An 18,553-nucleotide genomic window follows, 5' to 3' on the forward strand; every position below is an offset into this window, starting at 1 on the left:
AAAAAAAAAAAAAAATTGTCAAAATTATAAATAAAATGGGGAAAGCAAGAAATCCTTGTAATCAAATGTAGGTCTGAGAGTGCCATTTCCTGCCATCTAGAGGCTCTTGCCTTAGCCCCAACGCTGGGTGGGCTGAGGTGGTATAGACTCTCCATCTGTGAAAGTCCTGCTTGAGCCCCACAATTTAGAATTCCTGGATCCGCCACTGAATTAGGAATTTAAGAGCCCAATGTAGACCACATGCTTCCTCAATAATAGGCAAAATATCGTCTTTACATTTATGTGAATATGGTTATTCATAATTTAATTTTGTTTCCTTACCTCATACAGGCCTGTCCATATTTTGCTGTGAGGGGGCTAAAGGATGAGGCAAACGTTGTCTTCTGTCCCTACAATTATCTTATTGATCCAAAGATACGAAAAAGCGTAAGTAAAAATGAAAAAAAAACCCCCAAAAAATAGATGTTTATAAAACAGAACATGCGAGGTCTCACCATGAAATGAGATGCATCGTAAAGCCTGTCTCACATTATCGCGACCTTACAATGCGACCGTACCGACCTACGGTCGTATCTAACTGGAAGTAGGGCCTGGCGACCAGTACCGACCACTATATTTTTTTCAACATTTTGAAATCTCTGCGACCATCGACGACCCTCTCTTCTACACGAGCAAGTTCCTCATAGCAGCTCTCACACTGGTCGGTGGTGGTCGTATACTGATCGCAGTGCATATAGGTCGTGAGAGTTGCTTTAGTGAAATCATATTGAGATATTCACCAAAAAAGGTCAGAGTCAAAATGTTTACAAAATTTAAATTTAATGTTCTTGAATAACTTGATACTTATATTTTATGATTGTATATTTTTTAAGTGACCTTTCATATTAAAACTGTGTTCTCTGCACATATTCTGTAATTCTAGTCCTATTATATGTACAGGTTTGTTTTTCTTTGAGGCCGATTTTCTTAAAACATGGTTCGCATACACCTACAGGTTAACTGCTCACATCACTGAATCTATATATCCTAGGGAAGGCATTTAAAGACTGAATTGAAGCTTTTAATGTGATCTACCCAAATTGTCTAACCACGAGACTCATTTTGTGGTGAGACCTCACATATTGTTTTTTAAATAATGAGAAACTATGTTATATATAAAAAAGTTGTGCGCTACAGAGAATACAATTTTGACTGTTGTAATATGGCTGAGGGTAAGGTGCAGAATTCTGACCATTACAGTATAGAACCCAGCCCTGCTGAGGCTGGTAGATTTTCCAGTCTACGTATTCTGTCACAACAACCAACTTACCTAAATTTTATAGATTGAGGTCGAAAGTTGTTTATGCATTAAACTGAACTGTTACTACAGTAGTTTAAAATGCAAGTTGCAACAATGACTTGTTAACATAGTTGTTTTTAAAATTGTTAAAAGAATTTTGTTTTATTTCAAATCTTTCTTAGATGGATATTGTGTTGAAAGATCAGATTGTGATTTTAGATGAAGCTCACAATATTGAGGATTCTTCGAGAGAAGCTGCGAGTTTAACGGTTACAACGGAACAATTTACAGAAAGCATTGCAGAACTTGATAAACTTAGTGAGTTTTAAATTTCTATAATTTCTGTCATTTCTTCATTCTTTTAAATTTTGACTCATAGATGCAGCGTTAAAGCCGTGCACTCACTGTGTGGTACAGCTGCCATACGGTGAATTCAACTTCCCTTCTCTATGAACGCTAGATGGCGCGGCGCTGTCTGCTGATTGTCGGTTGGAGTCTCAACGGATCGTCATTAAAAATGATCTGTTGCATGCGTTTTGAGGTATTGTGTTCTATATAGAGCGTCAGTCGATGACCATTGAGCACAGTGATTGCCTGGCTTTAAGGCTTTGGACTTTCAATCGTGAGGTAGTCCGTTTTAGACCAGTGCTTGTCACACTGCTTGTCTCCATAGGCTACATTTTCTTCTTAGAGTTTTTTCTTTGTAATTTTGTATCATTCAATGAAGATATTGTCTTCTTTCAGTACAATTTACAATAATGAAAGATAATGCAGTGTATAGTATGATGTAGTGGTGATGCTAAGTCAATTTAGAAATACTTTTTTTGTTCAAAGTCTGAGCTCACCAATAAAGTGGTGGCAACAGAAATTTGGCAGGGGGAGGGGGGTGGGTTCGAAAAAAGGCACCATCTAGAGCCTCGGTGAGGGTCCTGGAATAGAACTCCCGGTAGTGTTCACATGGAGAGTGTTTATGCCATAAAGGGTGGGGGTCTTGGTCTATCCGGTGGAGGGGGACAAACCCAGCTTGCACCATGCTGGCACCAACACTGGAGCTCACCATCAATTAAATTTTGGGCTAGTGAAAACGTTCTTGGGTGAGTGAGTTTGAAAAGTCCCTCGCTCAATCGGGCGAGTGTGAAAAAATGTTAATTTTGCTTCCTGGGTATCTGGTAGGAGGTGAATAAAATAGGTAGTGCTGACTTCCATGCATGGAGATGTGCGCTTAATAAATCTTATTATTATTATTATTATTATAACTAGGAATACGCCTTCGGAGTGGAGGAGGATTTTATTTTTTAAAATTATACATTTCTTTTTTTTTTAACTTGGTTAGCAAACTTTTCAATAAAATTTCTCAGAAAGAAGAGGTGTAAAAAATATTTGGCAAATGGTTCTGCTTAAATGCAGAAGGAAATGAAACTTTGAAGACATGTAAAGATGGAAATATGTGAGATTAAAAAAAAAAGCAATAAAAGGCACCCTTATTCCCTCACTCACAGATCGTTCACACTTGGTGTAAAGATTGCGATGTAAACAGTTAAGTACACAGGTTGATAATTGATTAATATTTATTTAAAAATGAGGAAGAATTAAAGATTTCTTATTGGCAGATTTCATGGTTGTAGTGGGAACGATAAAAATATACTTTTAAAAAATCTTTCTGAAATTCTCAATTTTCACAACAGCTAACAAATCTGAAAATAGAATATTTCCAGCCGTACTAAAATAATAAATTTCTTTTTAGTATTTGAAAGTAAAATATTTTAAAATGATTTATTTAATTCAAAATGTGTTTATTCAACTCAAAAAAAACAAAACTAACTCATCAAATTCAAATTCGTCTTCAGTTCATGTTTGTCGCCATCTATAGTTTTCATTTTGATAGTTGCAAATTACGACTCTAATTGATTGTAATTTGGAGTGACCGCAAGGGAAACAATACAAGATCATCTGCCAAGACCAGCTACAAACAAATGCTTTATAGTCTGCTAATATTTTTCCAAAATTATTACAAAATGAATTGATATATTTTGTATCAGGGCTCTACTTGTAGAAGTTTTAATAGTCTTGTGATATTAAGCTAGGAACATTAGTTCTTGTATATCCTTGTCCGAAGTTCACTTTTTATAAATGTTCAATTTTGTGTAATGATTGGATTTACTTTTCTTTGAAGCTGTCCTTGATATTTTAATGAGTGCATGTTTAAAATTACTATTCATAGATTCAAGGCTATTGTCCTTGTAATTCTTGTGGAAATTGCAGATATTGTGTCAGGATTTGTCCGATGTTGTCCCAGTTTCTCGCTTTACACTCCCTGAACCCAAAGATAAAAAATAACATTGGAAATTGATGTTTTGTTTAACATTTGATTATGTTTGTCAGTTATGTATTGTGATTTAAATTGGGTCACACATACATGCGTGCACACAAGGGAACACGTAGCCTGACATGGCGACACACTCACACGGTCGTGATATCCTCACGATCATTGCGAAACACGCCGTATTGACACTTAACTTACGAAAACATTCATACTGCTGATAATGGGGCATACTTTAAGTTACAAGGCACTTCATTAATTAATAGGTTGTTTATTAATTCAATTTGAATTTTTTAATTGAATTGAATGAGTTTAATTAATATAAATCCTTGAACGATAAACGTAAGTAGCAATTTTGATTTAGCACATTTTGATTAAAATGGAAATGCCGATACTTTCAGTATTTTTACAAACCGATAATCTTTAGAAGTGTGTATTGAATTTAATTTTCTTTTTAACAAATTGAAAGAGAAGCTACATGGAAACAAGTACTTTTTAGACAATATTTTTAAAATGTTAAAGTAGGCTTTTGATATAGTGAACTTCTAATATAAAATCATAGTGCTTCTTTACCATAGTTTGGTGCAAGTTCAAACTTTATGGATTCTGTGCATCAGAAATTTGCATATTAATGAATGATTCATAAGTTATCATTCAGATGCATCCCCTTGTCGGTGAGTGTTAACATCAAATGATACACCAAGTGCTTTCCACTTCCTCTGCGAAACGTCTTCATTCTGTCAGTGACTTAATAAGGTTAAGTTGCTATGGTTCTGCTGTAGCTTATACATAATCGGGGCCTCTGCTGGCTACCACCCAGCACAGGAAACCAATAGTATGTACTGTAACAGGTAGTCTGTAATTACTGATGACCAATCAGTGGTCCATTATGAGGGCGACATTAGGAATTTGAATGTCAATAGGTTAAAGCTAGGCCATTTATATATTATGAAAGATCTAGGTTATGAAAATAATTGAAACCAGGTTGAAATGGAAAATCGTTTTAGTTTGAATGTTATTAGGAAATCAAATGAAAATGTTTTTACTTTTTTCTTGAATGACTTTTGATTAGGAAATGTTACCACAAAAGTTTTATAAAAACATGAAAGTAATATTAAATTCTTAGTCTGGTTACAGTTAGAATATATTAAGGAGGACTTTGACCCAGTATGGGCATCAACACTGACCTTTAATTAGCTCTGTCCTCCTTTTGTGCAGTTCTATCATTTTGGTCATTTTTGTCTGTCTACTATCTCATAATCCAGTCCATAAATAATTGGATCTGGCGGAGTGGTTTTCCCAGAGTTTTTATCAAGGATATATAAGAAAGATATGCCTAGTTCAATTAAATATCCATATTTTAAAGAGTATAGAATTTATGAAATTTCCAAATGTTTATTAAACTATCACTTTTGCAATGGTTGACCCGTATTTCTTATTATGATGTTTATGTGTTTTTAGCCTTCAATTACTATTAAATAATATGTTATAAAGGAGCTGATTTTAATATAAAAATCGCATCGAAACATTTCAGCAATACCTTTTGTACAATGTAGTGATTGCTCTCGTGCAATCCTATATGAAGTGAACAACTGCGATACAATGTTTGTATTACAATGTAATACATTTACAACTATTTAGAAAAAACATTAGATGATGATAATAATTGATCTTAAAAATCTCATAAAAATGTCTTCTGGCTTCATAAAATCATTGAATGTTTACCTAACATTTTAAACTTATCTAAAAGAATTATTCAACCAAAATGTTAATGGTAATAATAATTACTTGCATTACAATTTATAAAAGTTTTGTTTTGTACTGTTTTCATTTAAGTAGGCCTAGATATTGCTCTTATTTTACTTTTTTAAGTTTTTAAGTCAGAAAAAAATTATAAATATAAAATATTACAGTTGAATTAATATCATTTTAAAGAAATATTTTTAAATATATTTTTAGAATGTACCAAAATTAGAAAATAATGAAGTTAAAATATTTTTTAAATGGTACAAGTCTCTGGAGATTAAGGTTGGATTTGCGCAACGCCACAACGGTAAAACAGACTCAGTTATGCGTGACGGTTCTCTGCACAACATAGATTTGACCAAATTGCGTCTTAGAATCAACGCGACTGCAAGAACTCGATGTTCTCGCATGTGCAGATGACTTTTTGTGACGTCATTACGTTCTACGCCGTACCGTCGTCGTGCAATCAAAGCTCCCTAGTGTTGAGTCGTGCTTTAAATTTGTGTACCCAATAGCCAACATCCTCCACCACTTGTGAACCTCTTAACAAACTACACTTCCTAATCAGCGTGGACGCATACTGAACTTTCTCAACCTAGAACAACGACCTCCATCTAAAAATTGTCGCTGTGTTTATCCTTATCAATCAGATCTTACTTTTCTGTGTCGATTTACTTAGGACGCTCTAATATTTTAATTAACATCAATAACTAACCATTTAAATGCTAATTTGCTAATTACAGCTGTGAAACACCCAGCGGCTGACTCTGGTTACTTTAATTGAGTAAGAGATTAAGGTTGGTGGGAATTGGGATCGCATATACACTAGTAATCCCCTGTTGATTTTACGTGAACACTGCTGCCTGTCACGAGTAGTAGTCCCTGGGGACTGTCGGAGGGGGCGAAGATAATGGTGTCTGGATCCACTGCAATGTGTTTACAAGTTTTGTAGAGCCTGAGGTGTAACAGTTCCTCTGTGAACTTGTTGCATCACCTCAAGTAAGAGATTAACCAATTTACAATATCTAAACTACAAATTGAGTTAATGGAATTATGTTATAGATCAAAACGATTGCTCTCTGATTTGAGGCAAAAATATTTTTTTTTTACTATTTTAATGAAAATAGAAAACAGCTGTACATTTGGAATTTATTTTACAATTAGCAATGTTTTTTTAATGTGTAAAACAACTTTGTAAAACTTTGGAATTTTAAAGTTTTATCTGCATTTTTATTTGTAAGTTTAAGCATGGAGGTATAAAAATATTTTTATACCTCCTTGGTTTAAGTAAATAGAATGGGTGTTGCTGTTACAGGCAAGTTCCATGGTAATCTTGTTATCCGACAGGTTTCTGTAAAAAGTACTTCTCAAAATTTTAAGTACATCTCTACATCTTTACCTATCATCAGTGACACCTGATTTATCCCTGATCTTCTCTAGCCAGCCATTCTGTTTATATTTTGTTTATGTTGCCTTATTTACATATTTTGAATTAACAATTTGATCTTGTGTTCTTCACTCCATTCACCTGATGAAGCTAGAGAGAGCTTTTCTTTGATTAATAGATTAGTACTACTTATGAGGCAATTTTATTTAAATGTGTTATTCTGATGCTGATTACAGAAAACAATTGTTGAATTGTTTAGATTAGAATCAAAGAAAAAGGTTAAAATCCGAGATATTTTCTAAACGCTTTGCATTGACTTTTATTGTGGGTATTTTTTTTTCACGTCTGAATGTATGGATTGTTAGTGTTTGTAGTTTTGGAGTATAGCCAGATGCTTAAGTCTCCATGTTTGACAGCTAAAATAATTGTATTTTATATAGTGGGATGTGAATACAAATTTGAATGTGACACATATAAAAAAGTTTACAGGGTATTTATTTCAATTGCGAAATGATTAACAAAATCTCCATTAATTTCCTACTAAAGACAAGCGAAAAGTACATAAGTATATCTGGATAAATCAGCATTATATATATGATAGGTAAAATACATTATCTTCAAAATAGTGTTTTGAAGAGGAAAACTGTTGACATTAGTAGTTTTTTTTCCCTTCAAATTCTGTTCCAAATGGCAGTTATGAGTAAATGTTTAAAACTAGAATGTAGTATGTGTTTATTTTAAATAAGTTTGATTTAGAATAAACAGTTATGGATAACTCAGCATTTTATATAATGGGTAAAATACATTGTCTACAAAATAGTGTTTTGAAGAGGAAAACTGTTGAAATATAAATATAGTGTTTTTTTCCTTCAAATTCTGTTCCAAATTGCAGATATGAGTAAATGTTTAAAACTAGAATGTAGTATATAGCTGTTTATATTTTATAACATTTTAAAATGAGTTTGATTTAGAATAAACAGTTATTTACAGTATATGTATAAAACTAGAATGGTGTTTTTCACATTTTGAAATGGGTTTGAATTAGACCAAATAGATTATCTTGTTTCTTGCCTGGGTTTTTAAATAGAGAAGGATGGGATGCCATTTAAAAAAAAAAAAAAAAAAAAAAACGAAACACACTGCCATTCAAATTCTACATCGCATATAACATGGTATATAACATTCCTCTGTTAAAGCTTTGTTACCCAAGATGACTATGGATACTCAATGCTTACTGTAAGAGGAGTGGGCGAATTTCTATTTGATTAATTGAGGTACTATGCCATGTGAATGTATGGAGTTTCATTTTGATACAAGTACTAAGTTGTTTATTTTATTTTTATTTCAACTTTATTTTAAGAGGGTAACCCTTCCTTCTGAACCCGCAGGCCAGCTGACATCCAGGGGCCCTCTTTAAAGTGACAACGAAAATAAAACTATACTTGTTTATTATAAAGTTTTGGCTCATGTTACTTTCTTTTGTTTTACTAATTTGTGCTTAATGCATAATTCATTTCTTTAAATTTGAATATTCATAACTAATTGAAGCAAGCTCTTCACTACCATAATTATAACTTAAGACAAATTTAATTTGGGTTGTTTAATTGGTTAATGTGGGGTTAATTTGAGGTCAATTACCACTTGTGGTTTCAAGGCACTTTTGATTGTCTCCACCAACTGGCTTCACAACAGGTGCCCCTTTAACCCTTATTTGGATTGTCAGCTTGTAAAATTGTCTGCTGCTCTTGTAGGGAGGGAATTCCGGTTGACATGAACTAATACTTTCCTGCTAGTCAGCGGTGCCACAAATGGGGTCTCAATCAATATTGATCAATTATTAATAAATAATCTGTTTGTATTTCATCAATTGAACAATAATAATAATAATCTTCGTAGGAGCTTGTGGCGCAGTGTGTAAGGTGTTGGACTTCTGATCGTGAGATTGAGAGTTCAAGACCGACGCTTGTCGCACTGCTTGTGTACTTGGGCAAGACACTTTACTTGCATTTGCCTCCCTTCACCCAGGAATATAAATGGGTGGTTGGGGGTGGGGAGTGGGGAGTCATGCTGTTAACCTGCTCGTTGGTGACCCTGCTGTGACTGTTCCAGTCAATTAACAACAGCAACTTGATTACATGCGATTATTCGCTACATCATACGCAAGAAGAAAAAGAATAATGTTTTGTTATGCTTGGCCTTTAATTCTAGAGATTAGGGGTTCAAGTCAATTCCTTTTCGTGATTAAAACAATTCCACCCCCCGTAGCTTTATAACGTACCTTGATTATAGAATATCGTTCCATCTTATAATTGCTGATTATTCTCGCTGAGCTTAATGTAAAATGAAGAACATTAATATACAAAATAATTATTGTGCAACTGATTTATTTCATGGAGAATCATAGAAAAGGACATCGCATATAACATGGTATATAACATTCCTCCGTTAAAGCTTTGTTACCCAAGATGACTATGGATACTCAATGCTTACTGTAAGAGGAGTGGGCAAATTTCTATTTGATTAATTGAGGTACTATGCCATGTGAATGTATGGAGTTTCATTTTGATACAAGTACTAAGTTGTTTAATTTTATTTTTATTTCAACTTTATTTTAAGAGGGTAACCCTTCCTGCTGAACCCGCAGGCCAGCTGACACCCAGGGGCTCTCTTTAAAGTGACAACGAAAATAAAACTATACTTTTGGCTCATGTTACTTTCTTTTGTTTTACTAATTTGTGCTTAATGCATAATTCATTTCTTTAAATTTGAATATTCATAACTAATTGAAGCAAGCTCTTCACTACCGTAATTATAACTTAAGACAAATTTAATTTGGGTTGTTTAATTGGTTAATGTGGGGTTAATTTGAGGTCAATTACCACTTGTGGTTTCAAGGCACTTTTGATTGTCTCCACCAACTGGCTTCACAACAGGTGCCCCTTTAACCCTTATTTGGATTGTCAGCTTGTAAAATTGTCTGCTGCTCTTGTAGGGAGGGAATTCCGGTTGACATGAACTAATACTTTCCTGCTAGTCAGCGGTGCCACAAATGGGGTCTCAATCAATATTGATCAATTATTAATAATAATCTGTTTGTATTTCATCAATTGAACAATAATAATAATAATAATCTTTGTAGGAGCTTGTGGCGCAGTGTGTAAGGTGTTGGACTTCTGATCGTGAGATCGAGAGACCGACACTTGTCGCACTGCTTGTGTACTTGGGCAAGACACTTTACTTGCATTTGCCTCCCTTCACCCAGGAATATAAATGGGTGGTTGGGGGTGGGGAGTGGGGAGTCATGCTGTTAACCTGCTCGTTGGTGACCCTGCTGTGACTGTTCCAGTCAATTAACAACAGCAACTTGATTACATGCGATTATTCGCTACATCATACGCAAGAAGAAAAAGAATAATGTTTTGTTATGCTTGGCCTTTAATTCTAGAGATTAGGGGTTCAAGTCAATTCCTTTTCGTGATTAAAACAATTCCACCCCCCGTAGCTTTATAACGTACCTTGATTATAGAATATCGTTCCATCTTATAATTGCTGATTATTCTCGCTGAGCTTAATGTAAAATGAAGAACATTAATATACAAAATAATTATTGTGCAACTGATTTATTTCATGGAGAATCATAGAAAAGGAAAAGAAAATGTGATTGACAAATAGGTCATAATACTCGATGTTTTTGGTCATCCCAGATTTGTGATAGAACTTGAACTCATTTCTCTTTATTGATCTTCACAGCAATTAGGTAGTAAATTAACAGAACTATTAAAGTACTATATATAATGTTGAAATGGTTTCGGGTGCTTTAGTTTGCCTTCATTTCCCATGCAAATATTACGATTTCTAGGCTACTAGCATTTTGTGTGCGTGCTAACAGCGGCTCTTTAGGCCTGAACGTATTACCATCTGTGTTAATGGACAAATGCTAGGCCCTAACATCGTCACCTCATTGCACTGATAACCAGTTAAGGGTTTAAGTATCCCCAGTTTGGCTGTAATTTATTCATAGATTAGCTAACTTTATTGGACATGTTGAGAAATTACTCCCACGATGATTGGAAGGGAAGACATAGCCTATGGTTAAGACATATATTCATCAAATGGTTTCCTTACAATGATTGAAATATTCTGGGTCATTTGTGAGTTTACCATATAAAGCCTACTACACATTCAAACAGAGGGAGAGAGGATAGAAGATTACATAGCACTTTAGCAAACACAAAATACTAAATCCAATTTTACGACCTCATTTTATTCTTTATATATTAACTTAATTGCTTTAAGCTAAATGAAGAGATTTCTTTCCTTTAAAAAAATCATATCTATTATGTCTACCAACAGATAATGGGCTTTATTTTTATTCACCCAATTTTGAAGAAAATTTATTGCGTATTTAGAAAGTAGCAAATACGTTGAAACAAATCTCCTTTGTTGATTATCAACACCAGATGGGATTGTTCTGTTTACATATCATGCGTGTTGTGTTATTAGAGTGCAAGATGGGAGTGTTGAAGATGTAACAGCGCATTAAACCCTTCTCCTCCCCATGGTTCACGCTTGAAGACCCCCGCCTCTCATCTTAGTCCACCAGAAGAATTGACATGGGAAATTACAACTTTATTACGAGGTACACAACTAGTTTGGTTCTTCAAGGAATCCAATTAAAGTTGCATGCAAACTTGCTAATTGAGCGTGTTCAATAGCCAACAAGCTGCCTGTTCCTGTGTTAAACCTAATGAAAATGTTCTGCCTCAATGCCAACATACACTCTCTGGTTAAGTATTGCTAAGTGATGGTTGATCGCAATCCGTTCTTTGGTTTCATCATGTGTAACAGATGAACCGTGGTTGCATTTTGGCAACGAGTAATCATTCACAAAAACGTTCTCAATTAATGTTCAGAGAATTGTTAATTATAGGAAGTGCATACTGTACGTGTTCTTGTTATTTGCGGGGGGATATTCATATTCTGTGATTTATTCCTATAGGATTTATTCTTTAATGGTTATTCCTATAGGATTTATTTCGTTAGTATTTATTCCTATATGATCTATTTTTTCAGTATCTATTCCTAGAGGATTTATTTCTCTAATGTTTTATTTCTGTAGGATTTATTTCTTTAATGTTAAATTTCTATAGTATTTATTTCTTTAATGTTTATTCCTTTAATGTTTAATCCTATAAGATATTTTTTTCTTATACAATTCATATGATTCAATCCTAAATGTTATATCCCTATAGGATTTATTTCTATAGAATTCATTGAAATTGAAAATAATCCTTTAGGATTCATTTTATACTAAGTGACTTATTCCTGTAGAATGTATTCACTATTTTACTTTTGAGTTGGGATTTTCAAATCCCCCCCCCCCCACACACAGTTTTGGACAGTCTAGTTCAAACGATGACGAAAAAGAGAAATGGGCTCTTCGGCAGGTGCCCAGATCTTCGCTTTCAAAATTACCTTACCTTACCTTATATTGAACTTTATTGTTCACTGCATTAATATCTTATGTCTTTTCTAAAGGTTACCGGTATTTTTCACCCTGATGTAAATTAATGTTAGTTGATTTTATGGGTCATCCATGCATCCATTCTTGGTTTTTACAGGCAGTTTTCTCAATATTTTGTATTGTTATGTATGGTGTATTGTATTTGAATGGATGCTAAATAAAGTGAAGTAAAGACTAAAGTAAAGTAAACTTCATGTGTATATCATGATTTATTTAAGTATACAATTTATTTCTGTAGAGTTTATTTTTAGGATTTATTCTTATTCTGTAATACTTATTGTAGAATTCATTTGTGTAGGTTTTATTCATGATTTATTCATTGTATTGTCCATGAAATACAGAATGTATAATGAAAAGCTGGGTCTGTCAACTAATGTTAAAAATTCCAATTCTTACTGCAGAATTGCAACCTATTATTTTTTTATGTTAATAAGGACAACTCAAGGTTCCTTCTCCTATGTGTATTTGCTGTAAATTTAGTAAATTCCTCGCTTATGGATGTGTCATGGATAAATGAGAAGAGTGAAGTGTTGTCAAGGGTCTAGACGAAAAAAAAAGAAGACGTTGTAATTAATATCTTTGAGTTTCGTTGTAATAACGTAGATCCTTTTGTACTTCTGTCAGATGCTTAAAGCTGTTAATTCTGGCTTAAATTCTAGCTGGCCCATTTTCTGGTCTGCTTTGATATGCAGTTGTGTCATTATATTAGTATACGGTTACAGTATGGCTAAAAAATAAGCCATGATTAGTGGTTGGAAAGCATTCGATCTAGATTTTCAAAGACACGTCATACGTAAGTCTCTAGCGCTGACCTATCCTGCCAAACATCAAGAAATGAAAAATGCATTCTCCTAGTGACTCAATTGACCATCGTCCTGAATGTGTCAATGAGTCACGGCCAGCGGGATGTTTAGTTGATCTGAGGATGAAAGGCGGGCAGCTGTGTACTTCTCGCTTGTGAACCCAACCCACAACTTTTATTCCCTGGTGGGTTTAGGATAATTGTGATGACAAGGGAGATACCTTCTCTTATCTGTTGAATAATATCAAGGCTCTTTGGATCATCCAGAATACAAGGTTAATTAGGTAGAAAAAGACACAGTTATAAAAAAGAGAATAACCCTTACTCAAACTATGTTAAAAATGTTGCTAGAATTAACAAGATGATGATTCAGGTTCGTCCTCAGAATAGTCATTGTTTATAAACTATTGCCCAATTCCTATTTTTTTTCTTTTCCTTTAATTTGATCTGATTCTTGTAGCAAGTGCTAGCAGTTTATGCCAAGCTATTTTTTCCTTGCAGTCCACTAAAGCTTTATCCAGATTATCAAATTTTCTTTGACAGAAAAAAAACAAAACGGTTATATGCCCATATATAGTCGTGATGTGCCTATATATGTTCATGATGTCCATAATTAGGCATATCACATGTTTTTTGTCAAATACAATTTGGTAGTCTGGACCCTTTAGTTTGAATGATTTACCTGTTGGATGATCTGGTGAAAATTATTGAATATGAAATTTATAAATGAACTTAAGAAGGTATGGTTAATCTTATACATTTGTTTACAAAATTATTAGAATTTTTTTTTATACCAAAAAACAAGAACTGAGTTTAATAAAAACATATCAAATGTAATAACATATAGAACTGATTTTTCTAAGACAGAAAAAAGTTGTTTGACGAAAAACTGGAGAACGGTAAATGAGATACAGATTTTTTAATATTTAAAAACTGGAGGAAGAAGGGGCGTAACTGCCCATTTTTACACCTTATATTTTAAATATTAAAAAATCTGTATCTCATTCACCGTTCCCCAGTTTTTCGTCAAACAACTTTTTTCTGTCTTAGAAAAATCAGTTCTACAACATATCAACAAATTTTTTTCCTCCAGAGCCTGACTTTAAGATACATTGCATCAGACAATGATAATAAATACCAAATAAAAATTTTAAAAAAGCATTAACTTGACTTTGGTATGTTAGTATACTTTAAGATACAAGGACATGGGTCATACAAGTCTTATAATATAGAAGTACCTAAATATCTTCACGTTTGTGAAATGTCAATTACGAAGTATTAGCAATAGTCTCGGCTGATTTGAGCAATCTTAAGCTGAAAGAATTGGGAAACGTTTAGGGACCGTAAGCCAGTAATTGCACACTTTTTGCTCTGCAAATATCACACACAGGTAGAACTATCCATCCCATGCAATGACTAATAATAATATAGACCTTATGCTACTTTTTGAAGTGATTATTTAATGGTATATATTTAGTGGAATAAATTCATCTCTTGTGAAATATAGTGGTACTGTATATTCATTGCTTTTTTTCTTTTTCTTTTTGGTAATCCACCAGAATAGTAATAGGTTTCTGTGATCTTTATTGTAAAAAGATCTGGAAAATAATAAATGAAATGAAATGATATGAAGTTAAATTATTAATATCTAAATGTTTTTAATTGGTGTATTATTAGAGTTTAGATCAAATCTAGTGTATTTTAATTCATATTGAATATATGTAGTTAATTATTATGTAAATTTGAATAGTTATTGTAAAGATAAGTAAATGTTTGGCAAATATATAATTTAATATTTTGGTATGTAAGTAATTAGGCCTATAGTTAAATATTATATAAAGATGTAAATTAATATATTGTTTAATTAATAAATACAGTATAATATAAATATAAATGAATATTTTATTTATTGTTATTGTTATTTCACCATACAAAAGTTTAACAATATTTGAATGTCTGTTTATTTTTTTTTCTATGAAGTCACTTTAATTAATACAAATTATTGGGTTTTTTTACATGCAAACATTCAAACAATGTTTAAGTTTCTGTTTATTTTTTCTATGAAGTCACTTTAATTAATAAAAATTAAATAGTTAATAGAAATATAAATTTATGTATATTTAATTAGTGAAATGCAAGATATAGTTTGATAAATTTGATGAAAGCGTAGAATAAAACACAAGAAGAGAGTACTTATCAAAAGGAAGTGAAAAAGTAGTAATTGAGAAGTTACTGACCAAGAACAAATGTTACTGAAATTTTCAATTTTGCTGATTAGTTTAATTTGAATGATAGAAACCTCCACTGAGTTTAAACGATGAACAATTTAAGTGATGAACAATATCAAAGTATGTTTCGATGATGAGACAATGATTGTGAAAAGGACTAATAAATGGTGAATTAAAATTGGCAATCATTGCTTACGAGAACACCAATCAAGAATTGATTTTCTAAGAAGTGATTTCTAAGAACTTTCATTTAAAGTGATTTATATTGGTTCCCTGTTAGAAGTTCACTACTATTTCAATAAAGACACCTTTAAGTAAATTAGGAAAGGATGATTTGAGCAATATTGAAAATTGAAAGTATTGTATTTAATCATTTTTTTTTTAAGTGTTGTTTTTCTCTGTAGTGCATCTCACTTTACCAAAGTATTACTGCACTTTGCACAATACAGTGATTTATAAAGGTTTTTATGTATAGTTTTAGTTAATATTTTGAATATTTAAATAGGGAAAGTAATATTTTATAGTAATAAGTAATGCTTTATCTATATTTTGTAATTGTTATTTGTGAGTATCTAATCACTACATATTTATTTGTTTATTATTTTTTTTTGTTTAATTATTTTTATTTATTTATCTAATGTGTTTATTTATCTAATGTATTTATTTATTCACAGTATAATACCGTGGGCAATCATATTTTATGCATTTAAAACAACAAAATAACATTTACACACAGTTGAATTAATGTTAAAGCAATGCTACTTTTTCATTTTTTTAATGGACATTTTATAAACCGATAGTGAAAGTAACATATGTCATATGCCATAAACATGGATTAAGGGGTGCATATCTGTTAATAAGGGGGGTTTAACGATAAGGGGGGTTTAACGATAAGGGGGTTGACGGTAAGCTTAGGATAGTGAAAATGGGTTGCCAAATTAATGTACCTACATGTCGTACACACTTCAAGGTTACAGCCTTAGTTCAAATGCATTTTGATGATTTAAGAAAGATTTCGAGAAGAAATTCTTGTCGGAAATATTATTTTAATATCAGTCATGCAATATAGTTCCTTGATACAAAAAAGTATTCAAATTTTTATAAGTTTTATTAATTATAAATATTTTGTCTTCATTTTTAATGTAATTTACATGCAATTTCACCTGTAGTGTAGGATGAATAAAGTGATATGAAATGAAAATGTGGCAAAGACAAGCCAAACCAGTCACTCGTCGCAAATCGTGTTTCAGAGAAAATGGCCAAAACATGTTGGAATGTCAAATTTTTAAAAATCCATTTTATTGCACTAAACTACCCTTTATATATCTACACATCATTCTATGCTGTTATTTTCCCCATTTTCAATGTTAAAACAATAATTTTTAAGGATTTAAAGATAGTTTCTGCATGAAAAATGCCTGAAATCATAAACTTTGATGGTTAATTTCTCATATATTGTTCTTTAAACAGCTGTGTGGTTAAACGCTTGTAACTTCATAAGGAAATGTCCGATTTCAATGATTTTTTTACCATTTTATAGCTATTATTTTACTCTCTAACACTGTAAAAAATCGATTTTTGCGACGAGTGACTGGTTTGGCTTGTCTTTGCCACAAATATAAATAGTAGTAATAATATAGAACAATGAATAAAATCTTTACATTTTTAAACTACCTGGTAAAATGTGGGAAACCCCTAAAAAAGCATTTAATTTTGTTGAGAGCGCCTCGAAAGTTCCAATTGAGCTGCTTCACCATACATACATCATCATCATCATCATTAATTTATAGTCTATTATTATTCCATGCAAGCATGAGTTAGACTGTACTTGTAATGGCAGCTTACCATTCTGCAAGTAAGTAAGTAACTTTATTGCTTCTCTTTTATAACAGAGGCACAACCGTAAAGATGTGCAACAATAACTTAATTAACTGTGATAAAATAGTAAGAAAATACTGCGGTAGAACGAAATATATATAAAAAAGGGTTTACAAAAATAGTAATAGAGATAATAAATACTAATACTAATAATATAAGTAAGTAGGTTAATACATACACTTACACACACACACATACATACATATACACATACACATATACTGTACATATATATGTATGTGTATAAAGTTTAGTTTTGGCCTTCCTGTTTACTTGTTTAGGCTGTTTATTCTAATCTCACCCAGCCTATTGTTTTCAATCATGCTTGCATGAAATTCTCACTTTAAACCATCTAGCTTTTTCTACCCTCACTCACTTGCCACTGAGGAAGGACTAGTGTTGTACGAAAGCTCTGGTTCTATTTCTGGCTGTTTACTTACGTTTACTTTTTAGCTGTTGCTTATCATTTTTGTATCTCTACTGAGATCCAGCCATTGTTTCCCACAGCATGTATAAGAGACAGGTATAGTAAGGCCTAATCCCTACTTTTGTCAGTGAGTAAAAGGGCATTCACATATCAAATAATGTATTTTTAAATGTCTACTCTATTGGTCGAGCACCTTGGAAACCAGTACATAATGTATGCATTTGAAAATGTAATTCAGAATAAAGAAAAAAAAAACAATTGTTGGGAAAAAATGAAAAATAATATAATAATTAATAATAGAAGAAAGCACTTAGAGGTAATTATGAGACATTAAGGAGACATACAATAGCTTTTGTTCTTATAGTGTACTTTTACACTGATGAAGTGCACTGGGAGAACAAAAGCTAATGTTTCAATAAATGTTCATGATTGGTCTTCTAATCGTGCAGCCCTTTTACACTGATCACACTTAGATTTAAATTATTTTTCATTATCTCATTCAATCAAAAGTACAACATGAAATTTGTTTTCATAGCAAAACCATCACACAAACAAATCGTGGTTGGCATATATCATGATTAGAAATATATTTTAATGGAGAGTGACAGTTAAGGTGAACTTTAGAATATTGGGTTCATTCTTTATGTTACTGTTGTTTTAGCTGTACATTGTTAATTTAATAATTGATAAGATTGTATTCAAAAGTTTGTATTTATTATTGTTAATTATCATATATTCCTAATTAATCAATATGAATTTAAATTTTTTTTTATATCTGGACAAAAAAAAATGTCAAGAAATCACAGGTACTACTAAATGCAAGGAAAATATAAAATCTACAATAGATAGGCCTACAGGTTGCAGGGGAAAGTATCAAAAAGGAGATAATGGTTTATGGCAACTCAACAACTTTTCAATTAGCGAATAAACAATAGGTTATTGTCACTATACACAATGCTCAT

The 18,553-nt window shown here is 32.3% G+C and overlaps 1 protein-coding gene across 1 annotated transcript in view; it reads left to right on the forward strand.

The window, feature by feature from the left end:
• Positions 1-18,553, forward strand: part of LOC117113025 (Fanconi anemia group J protein homolog) — a gene marked incomplete in the record, with an annotated part of 90,289 nt that overhangs the window by 10,481 nt on the left and 61,255 nt on the right. Inside the window, 2 exon segments of the mRNA XM_033256245.1 lie at positions 331-426; positions 1,462-1,597. Coding sequence (XP_033112136.1) covers positions 331-426; positions 1,462-1,597 — 232 coding nt within the window.

Source organism: Anneissia japonica, unplaced genomic scaffold (genome assembly GCF_011630105.1).
Source record: "Anneissia japonica isolate Jap-2015-1 unplaced genomic scaffold, ASM1163010v1 scaffold288039_len1115542_cov189, whole genome shotgun sequence".
Lineage (NCBI taxonomy): Eukaryota > Metazoa > Echinodermata > Crinoidea > Comatulida > Comatulidae > Anneissia > Anneissia japonica.